Raw genomic sequence first — 9,973 nt, 5'->3', positions numbered from 1 at the left:
GTGTATTTGTGGTAGTGTGGTTACATGTATGAGCTCTTAAAACAAAATGGTATTTACAACGTTATTTTTTATTTAAATAAATATGATATATTTTTAAAGGTAATTAACTGTGATAGAAATTCAATACAGTACAATGTACAAGATGAAGGTCATTCATCTGAAGACGCCCACGTCTACCATTGGTCCGAAAATGAACAGGCAGAATTTGATTGGATAATAAAACCCGGAAGTACAGAAGTTAACGAATCCACAGCATAAAAGAGTTTGACTGCTAAAAATTTGACCTGTCTCCTTCTTGGCACTGCAAGCTACCTGTCCAGCATCCTCTCCCTTAGGCTTAAAAATTGTCAAATAATTTTATTTACATCAGCCGAAGCTCTCGGGTGATACAGAGGGATAGCAGTCATGGCGGTGTACAAGCTGGTGCTGATTCGCCACGGAGAGAGCAACTGGAACCAGGAGAATCGCTTCTGCGGATGGTTCGATGCAGACCTGAGCGAAACGGGGGAGAATGAGGCGAAGAGGGGAGGACAGGCCCTAAAAGGTGGGAGACATCCTCGTTGTTTCAGTTATTTGTTCTTTTGTTTTCCGTAATGTTCTGTGCTGGAAGCTACAGCTGACTGCATCATCGGTTCAAATGTATGGCTGCAGTGAAATGGTCATAAAACCAAAAATAGTACCTTTTATTAGTATTAACGGTAAAAAAAAGTTATAATAAATGGGTGATTATTTGGTGCCATCGCACATTTATCTTTTTGTTGTTTGCTTAGATAATCACAGAGACATAAAAATGGTTAATTATAAGAAAAATGCACCAAGAAAACCTGATCATGATCAATGATGAGACCAGTCCTCTACAGCTCTAATGAGTTATTTATTTTCAGTCCTTTCTTTTATACTTTTCTCATTTTCTAATCTGGAGAAATTGTAATGATTGATACATTAAGTTAATTTCAAATAAATGTATTTTTTCTGTTTCGGTTTTTGTAAAAAAAAAAATAAACGTATTAGGTCAGTTAAGGTTTAAATTACAAACTCTATTGCATTTAATGGTTATATTTTCATAAAGTGCTGGAAATCTAGATGGTTTTATGGTCAGTAAGACAGTTTTTTAATGCATGTAAAATTAAGTGGAGATTCCCCATGTATGATTTTCTCTTTGCTTCTCACAGATTCTGGTTTTGAGTTTGATATTTGCTACACCTCCGTGCTGAAGCGGGCCATCAGGACTCTGTGGTTCGTCTTGGACAGCATTGACCAGATGTGGGTACCGGTGCATCGGACCTGGAGGCTCAACGAGCGCCACTACGGGGGCCTAACGGGGCTCAACAAGGCTGAGACGGCTGCCAAGCACGGGGAAGCTCAGGTTAAGATCTGGAGGCGCTCATTTGACATTCCTCCTCCTCCTATGGGCCCAGACCATAGCTACTACAATATTATCAGCAAGGTGAGATATGATATCTGCAGAGCAAATGGAGCTTTGTTTGTGTGTGAGACGGGGAAAAGGTTTTGCACATGTTGGGCAACTAACTCCCTAAAGAGAAGGACGAAATTAAGGTTATTCTGCATTCAGACTCGAGTGGCGTCTGGAAAAGATACTCGAAATTGACAAGAGTGGATTTAGGGCCAAGGGCTACAGTCTTTACTCCAAATAATCAGCTTAAATGTCAACAATGTTACCACATTTAGATGGAGAGAAACCATTGAGATGTAGTATCTCATTTGTTGGCAGTGTCGACAATGTTATTACCTCATGTCTGGCGCAACGACAGTTAATGTGTGACAGGATTTTTGGGTTCAAGTTCAAAGTTCAGTTAAAGTTGAAGCAAGTATTCCTCCTGCAGTCCTTTCAGCTGCGTTGGGCAGATGTTGATTTATCTTTATGGTCACATTTAGCTGTTTCTTCCTAAAATAAAACTTATTTTCCTGTTTTGTTACAACAAGCATGACTTCTATAATTAAAACCTATTGACAAATTTAATAAAACAAGACCTTAAAGCTGGTCCACAGTATGACATCATTAGGGCTGCAACTAACGATTATTCTCATAATCGATTAATCTGTCGATTATTTTTTCGATTAATCGATTAATCGGTTTGTTATTGTTTAGCTATTTAACCTATACAAGAGATGAATACATTTCAGTTAAGAAAAAGAAAAACATAAGAGAATTGTGCAGTTGACTGCAATCTATTTTATTGCACATGACCACAGTCAGCAGTGTAAAATGAGCTAAACAGTGCAAAATATCAGTCCAGAATAATTTTTTGGCATCAAAATATAAGAGGTAAATTCCATAAAAAATAATGTAGAATGTGGAATAGAGTTTGTAAGTGCTATGCATTGCTGGGGGGTGAGTGTCTTGTTCCCCATGTAGTTGTCCATCGTTTTTTTGTTTTTTTCTGCATAAGAAACACAAATAACCTGAATTAAGTACACATATAAAATAAAGCAGCACACACACTACAACACTAAATCAATATTACATTATTTGAATTAATTAACAATATACAGTGATCATTTATTTTGACAAAAATGTGTTGTGAGGCGTTTTACAGCGTTAGATAGTAAAACAGCCTTTTAATAGTTAAAAAAAGGACTTTCTGAATTTCTCCTGTATTTAAAAATTGAAAGCGTACAACTATGCCGCATTATATTCACCTGGACACAGCTCGTCTGTATATTTTTCTCCGCTGAGTTGTCCTTTTTTGAATGAGGAACATAGTTATGGGTTTGTGCCGTTTTTCTCTTAACGAGAACATTCTTATAAACAGACGTGCTAAATTTGGCAAGCGCATGATTCACAACACGGAGGAGATTCACGATTGCATCTAGTCAATCAGAAGTAGAACACCGTAAACTGACGCGGCAAAAAAAAAAAACATGTTTAACATCCACTATAACGAACTCAGCTAACACTAAGTCCCAAATGTGATCTGCGTTAGCTTGTTTATTTTCTGTTACTTACCGGACATTCCTCTGCTGCATCAGCCCCCACGTTTTCGTCTCAAATGTTCACTTAGGGACGTCGTGCTTCCGTCGTGCCATGGTTTTTGCATATTTTGTAGGTCACCGGTCTTTTCAAGGCATCTAGTGAAGTGCTCCCATACTCGTGAGGTTTTTGTCCGGGGTTTCTCTTGTTTTGTCGCTTCTATTTTTCTTCCGTATTTGTTGTTGATCCGCCATCTCTCACAGCAAGATGCGCGTCAGTAACGTGATACGTCATGAAAACCGAGGGCACTTATTGGCTAATTTCTTCTTCTACGGCCCCACTGGTAGATCAGTGGCTCATTACTGCCACACACTGGCGGCAAATTTAACAGATTGTAACCGATGTCAGATTGTGGTAAAAAATAGACTTTATGCGGTAAAATATGATTATTAAACAACTAATCGATGACTAAAAAAGTTGTTAACTATTTTAATAATCGATTATAATCGATTAAATCGATTAGTTGTTTCAGCTCTAGACATCATCAACAACACACACACAAATAGCGCTGTAGCGCTAACAGAGGGCTGCTGTGGCTGCATGTTTTTGATATGTTCCTGCTAAAATACACTACTGAATTATCTCCTAAACTTTTGTCAGGTTCAACAGGAGCTGATAATCACTTCTTTTAATCAAATCTGTAGTGTTCAAGCAGGGAAATATCTAAGGAATCTGGCTCTCTTGATCGTAGCACACTGCTGATAATGCTAAAACAAGCTAATAGTCTGATATGCTACGCTAATGACTTCACTCCAAAACACGAAAGATACATCCCCTTTTGTTCCCCTCCATCCTCTTCCACAGTTAGCTTGAAGTTTACAGGCTGACATTAATTCAATGCAGGTTGAGTTAGCATTCAAGCTAGGTTGGTGTGCTAAGCCACAGACGCCCCGTGGACTGGTGCTGCCAATAGGGAACCTTAAGTCATGTCTATGTACTTCCGGACCACAAGTGCCTGGAAGAACCAAAAAATGAATGCAAGCCAATGGGGCTAAAAACGCTATTTTCTATCTCTGCTTGTATCACTGATTGTGTTGTAAAGCGCCTTGGGGGTTCCAGGCCTCTAGAAGGCGCTATATCAAATACAGGCCATTTACCATTTTACCATTTTTGTTTTGTGCCATGGATTTAACATATGATGTCTGTGAATTTTAAATAAGCACTTTCTTGCTATCAAAATGCTTATTTTTGAATGGGGGAAACGTTATTTTAGGTTTTGTGTGAAAATAAGTCTAGGACTACAAATACGCATCACGAAAGTGACGTCATCGAACCAGACTGAAAAAAAAGAGGGAAAGTGACTGTAAGTTCAGCAAACTTAAAATCCTTCCTTCAGGAGGAAAGAACCACCATAAATCTGGCCATTTGGTAAGTAGCAGCTACGCTAGGGGAGAGGACATTATGTGACGTGCCGATGTCTAATTTGTAGTCATGTTAATTACGAACTTTTACAAGCGTTAAAAACTTGAACCTATAGAGCAGTGATGTCTAACCCTGATCCTCAAGGGCTACAATGCTGCATGTTTTAGGAGTTCCTCGGCTCTAACACGCCTGATTTGAAACACTGGTGGAGGAACAGGCTTCTGAAGAATCTAAGGACACGCTAAAATGGTAAATTAATAGAATCAAGTGGGTTGGAAATTTGGCTTGGACACTGCTGATATAGAGGCAATATTAGATCCAGCACTCAATGTCTTCAGTATATAAATATTCTGTGTTCATTAGATTTGTGTATATTTTTCATTTGTGGCCATTAACAGAACTTAAAATATCACCTCTTTCCCATTTCTTTGTTAAATTTCATGGTGTCATTTTCGTCTTGGCAGGACCGCCGTTATGGAGACTTGACTGAAGACCAGCTGCCGTCCTGCGAGAGCCTCAAGGACACTATTGCTCGGGCTCTACCATTCTGGAATGACGAAATCGCCCCTCAGATTAAACAGGGAAAGCGGGTGCTCATCGCTGCCCATGGAAACAGCCTAAGGGGGATTGTCAAACACTTGGAGGGTGGGTGGTGATGATGCATAAATGATACATTTTATTCAGAAAGCTTTAGCAAGTATTTCTGAACTATTGGGCCACACTGTTTTCACACTATCACTCACAATGTTGTTCCAAGCAGGAAGAGTTTGTGCAACAGTGAGTCTGTGCAAACACAAACATAACATTGTTTAGTTATAAGTTGCTCATTATGATACATGCAAACAATTTTTTTATGTGGCGCCATTTAAATTTCGGCTGCAACGTGGCAGCAGATTTTACTGCCTTCATTCTGATGCAATAAGATCTTGCGATTACACTGAATGTGTTTTGGAAGCATCTGGCTTGAGTTTTCTAATTAAATTCAGTCTAAAGAATTATAAATTTCATCTTGCTTTGAGTATCGCAATATATCGAATTGCGATATATCATGTTGCAACATCTCGTGTTGCAATATATCGTGTAGCAAATATCGTATCACAATATTTTGTTTTGCTATATATCGTATCACAATATATCCTATTGTCTCTCCTAAACTGTGATATCACAATTCAGGGGAGATGACCTATATATTGTGTCGCCATATTCTTTCAATTACACTCCCATAGTGACTAAAAAATCTAGGTAATATTAAATATTAAAAAGAGCAGTTTGGGTAATGTTGTTTTCTGTGTGCTGCCACCTGTAGGAATGTCAGATGAAGCAATCATGGAACTGAACCTGCCAACGGGCATCCCGATCCTATATGAGCTCGACAAGAACCTGAAACCAGTGAAGCCGATGCAGTTCCTAGGAGATGAGGAGACTGTACGCAAAGCCATGGAGGCAGTTGCTGCTCAAGGGAAAGTCAAGAAGTAAAAAAAGAAATGCAGGGAAATTAAAAATCAAACAGAAAAGCCTCCCTTTTGTGCAATGTCATAACTTCTCCCTATAAGCTGGTCTAGGATTAGTGTATTTTTCAAATCCTAATTGTCAATATCCTGTAGATTGTCTAAAGCGAGTTTATCTTCTTGCTTAGCTGAGAAGAATGATAGATAATGATGGGCTGGTGTATATCAGAGCAAGGGGGGCCACAACTCTCAAGAAATTGTGAAAGAAATTTATATATTCATTATTTAAGAAGAAATAATTAACATGACATCAAACAGCCAGTCGTTGGTGTTGATGATTCCTGAATTTGAAAGCTGGTACATTTAAAAAAGGCAGAGCTTTGCCTGTGATCATTTCAGCATAACTAAATTAGAAAAATTAACTACAGTTTTCAATGTGTTTACGGTGTGCTCTGAAAGAAACTATGTTCCATGCACTAGTTTTTTAGGACGTACTACCTCTGTCTCCAAAGTATTTATTTAGTGAACAAGTGTTCATTTTTACCCCCAGGTAAATATTTGTATTTTGCAATTTCTTGAGAGATGGTAAAGTTTTTGTTTGTTCTCATTTAAAATTAATGTGTATCATCTAGCTGTGTGTTGTTGCTGTCTATGTTGTGTCTGATGCTATGTGAATTTGAACCTTGTCTAAATCTACATTGCTGACTTTTGCTCCCTATACTTACACAAGTGAAATTTTTCTTATTTTGATCCAGTTCAAAGAGTTTCAGTGTTATTCTCTAGAGGAAAGTTCTCAAGACAGTTCTTTTGTGTGTTTTGACCATCTTTGATGTGTCTCATGTGCCTGCTGAATATTCTAACATGTCTTATAGTGTTGGTGTGTTGTCTTATTTTTTCCCTGTACTTTAAACAGCTCTGATCTAATAAATGTACAATTAGGGGAATATCTCATGTGTTTGCTTGCCTTGAATTAAAATTTTGTGTCTTTAACTATTAAAAGCAAGATTCATAAGTAAATAATTAATGAAAAAAATACTAGTTTTGTGTCAAATGTCTATAGTAATGCAATACAATATTTTATTTGAGGGATAGACACAAATATAAATTCTGGGCTAACATTTTACAATAAGGGTCCTTTGATTATCATCACTTAGTGTATTATTAAGCATTAAAAATCAAAGTATTAATTGCTTAACCATATATTTTTTCTTTAGTGTGATATTACAATGTAACGCACAAGTAACATATTTCATGTAAGAAGGGGTAGGGATATAAGCTTATACTTCAGCCTAATCCCTTTCAAAGGAATGTAAATCAATGATGATGACAGTGAAATCTGATGGATATATCTGAAATTGAAATTAATTTAAATGAAAAGTGATAAATTGCTAAGCAGACACCCTCCCTGGTCCTTTGTCCCAACTTTGAAAATGCTTAATAGTTATCTATATTGGGAATGTTATTAAAGAGAGGGACCCTTTGTTATTAATGCCTATTAATGCACTAAGGAACGTTAATAAAGGGACTATTGTAAAGTGTTACCTTTCAAAAAACAGATATTTATTAGGCCCGAGCAGCGAAAGCGCTGCGAAGGCCTCTTGTTTTTGCTCTGATTATTATTAGGCCCGAGCAGCGAAAGCGCTGCGAAGGCCTCTTGTTTTTGCTCTGATTATTATTATTTTTTGTTATTCCGTGCCCCCTTTGAACAGCTTTTTGGGGACCTTAACATACCCCAAAACTCACAATATTTTGCACACTTGTCAGGCCTGGTGAAAAATTTGATATTTTAAAGGTCCCGAAAAAATCGCAAAGAAAATGGCTGAACAGCGCCCCCTACAAAGTGAAAAAAACCCCTCTCCATAAAGCTTAGTTTATCGTACAGTTATGAAATTTGGTACACTTGTAGTACTCAACAGTCCGCACAGAAAAGTCTCTTGCAACCATGGTCAATATCAAACAGGAAGTCGGCCATTTTGGGTTGAAATGGCGATTTTTTGCCGTTTTTGCCCTTTTTAGGGTCCGTTTCTGATTGGATTGCTCGATCATTTTTCGCACGATCGTCTCAAACATTGTGTAAAATTGCTCAGAAGGGATGGGCGAACAAAATGAGATAAGGATTCTGAGTTTTCGTATATGTTGAAGGGGCGGAGCCAGGCCTCGAAGTTTGACTACTCGCCAAAAATATTTAAATTGCTATAACTTCATAACTGAATGGAATAGAGTTACCAAACTTTCTGTGGTCATTCGTCATCCACCCACAAAGTAAATTGAAAGGTCGGATGATGACATCACACAAGCCCCGCCCCCTCAGGACCAAAAAGATCAAGTTTTACTGTGAAAGGTCCCAAATTGCCCCATTTCACTTAATCACCACAAATTTGTAGCTGGTAACTCAAGACAAGTGGGGGTTGCTTGGCGTAACTTTATGGGAGTTTTCGGCAGAGGGCGGGGCTGTGGTGGCGCGGCGAATTCAGGCGTACCGCCTTGGCCTTACGTTTGCCTCCCATTTCGTCATTTCCAAAGATATCGTCACGAAACTTCTTGTGAGTGATCCTAGTCCGGCCCCCCAAAAGATCTGATGTGAACATCTGGTGGGCGTGGCCTATTTTCTGAAATAGCGCCCCCTAGGACCATTAAAACTATTAGCCCCAAGCCATGCTTTGACTGAGGATTACGAAATTTGGTACACTAATGTGGTGTCTCAGGACCTACAAAAAAGTCTCTTGGAGTCAAGTTCAAAGTCGCACAGGAAGTCGGCCATTTTGGATCAAGTACGCGATTTAGTGGTTTTCGCACACGTTGTTTGGAGAGTGATGCTCCGTCGCCCTTTTCACCAATCTCCTTCAAACTTCTGCTATATACCCTTAAGACATAGGGGAAAAAATTCAACCGTCGGATTTTTCAAAAGTTGAAAGGTGTGGGCGTGGCTAAGCCTCAAACTTTGACCTGTCGCCACGCTACTCTTTTTTTCACAGCTCCCTACTGGACTCCTTTTACCCAATCACCAGGATTCTGTGGCAAACAGCAGTAGACAAGTTGAGGTTACTTGGTCTCCAGTACTGGCAGGTTTTGAAAAAAGGCGGGGCTTTGGGACCATGGCGAAAATCGCCATCACGCCATGGAAATACGTTTGTCTCTCATTTCTTCAGTTATCGTGATATTGCTACGAAACTTCTGGTGAGTGATCCTAGTCTGAGCTCCAAGAGAAATAGACAGCTGAATTTTGTGGGCGTGGCCTATGTTTTGAAATAGCGCCCCCTAGGACCATTTAAACTATTAGCCCCAAGCCATGCTTTGACTGAGGATTACGAAATTTGGTACACTAATGTGGTGTCTCAGGACCTACAAAAAAGTCTCTTGGAGTCAAGTTCAAAGTCGCACAGGAAGTCGGCCATTTTGGATCAAGTACGCGATTTAGTGGTTTTCGCACACGTTGTTTGGAGAGTGATGCTCCGTCGCCCTTTTCACCAATCTCCTTCAAACTTCTGCTATATACCCTTAAGACATAGGGGAAAAAATTTAACCGTCGGATTTTTCAAAAGTTGAAAGGTGTGGGCGTGGCTAAGCCTCAAACTTTGACCTGTCGCCACGCTACTCTTTTTTTCACAGCTCCCTACTGGACTCCTTTTACCCAATCACCAGGATTCTGTGGCAAACAGCAGTAGACAAGTTGAGGTTACTTGGTCTCCAGTACTGGCAGGTTTTGAAAAAAGGCGGGGCTTTGGGACCATGGCGAAAATCGCCATCACGCCATGGAAATACGTTTGTCTCATTTCTTCAGTTATCGTGATATTGCTACGAAACTTCTGGTGAGTGATCCTAGTCTGAGCTCCAAGAGAAATAGACAGCTGAAGTTTGTGGGCGTGGCCTATATTCTTAAATAGCGCCCCCTAGAGCCATTAAAACTTTCAGCCCCAAGCCATGCTTTGACTGAGGATTACGAAATTTGGTACACTAATGTGGGGTCTCAGGACCTACAAAAAAGTCTCTTGGAGCCAAGCGTAAAGTCGCACAGGAAGTCGGCCATTTTGGTGCAAGTACGTGATTTAGTGGTTTTCGCACACATTGTTTGGAGAGTGATGCTCCGTCGCCCTTTTCACCAATCACCTTCAAACTTCTGCAATACACTCTTAAGACATAGGGGAAAAAATTCAACCGTCGGATTTTTCAA

The 9,973-nt window shown here is 39.4% G+C and overlaps 1 protein-coding gene across 1 annotated transcript; it reads left to right on the top strand.

Annotated features, from left to right (window-relative positions):
* Nucleotides 1-248: 248 nt before the first annotated feature.
* LOC107375692 (phosphoglycerate mutase 1) lies at nt 249-5,871 on the top strand. The gene is made up of 4 exons (XM_015944355.3): nt 249-544; nt 1,173-1,447; nt 4,819-4,999; nt 5,661-5,871. Exons 1-4 carry the CDS (start codon nt 406-408, stop codon nt 5,828-5,830), a joined length of 765 nt encoding a protein of 254 aa, XP_015799841.1. The 5' UTR covers nt 249-405; the 3' UTR covers nt 5,831-5,871.
* The last annotated feature ends 4,102 nt before the right edge of the window (nt 5,872-9,973 follow it).

Source organism: Nothobranchius furzeri, chromosome 12 (genome assembly GCF_043380555.1).
Source record: "Nothobranchius furzeri strain GRZ-AD chromosome 12, NfurGRZ-RIMD1, whole genome shotgun sequence".
NCBI lineage: Eukaryota > Metazoa > Chordata > Actinopteri > Cyprinodontiformes > Nothobranchiidae > Nothobranchius > Nothobranchius furzeri.
This window is presented reverse-complemented; position numbering and strand designations above follow the sequence as displayed.

Coding starts and splice junctions, on each gene's coding strand:
- LOC107375692 (XM_015944355.3), top strand. CDS start 406: ATGGCGGTGTACAAGCTGGTGCTGATTCGCCACGGAGAGAGCAACTGG. Junction 1,448..4,818: donor ACTACAATATTATCAGCAAG/GTGAGATATGAT, acceptor TCGTCTTGGCAG/GACCGCCGTTATGGAGACTT. Junction 5,000..5,660: donor GATTGTCAAACACTTGGAGG/GTGGGTGGTGAT, acceptor TGCCACCTGTAG/GAATGTCAGATGAAGCAATC.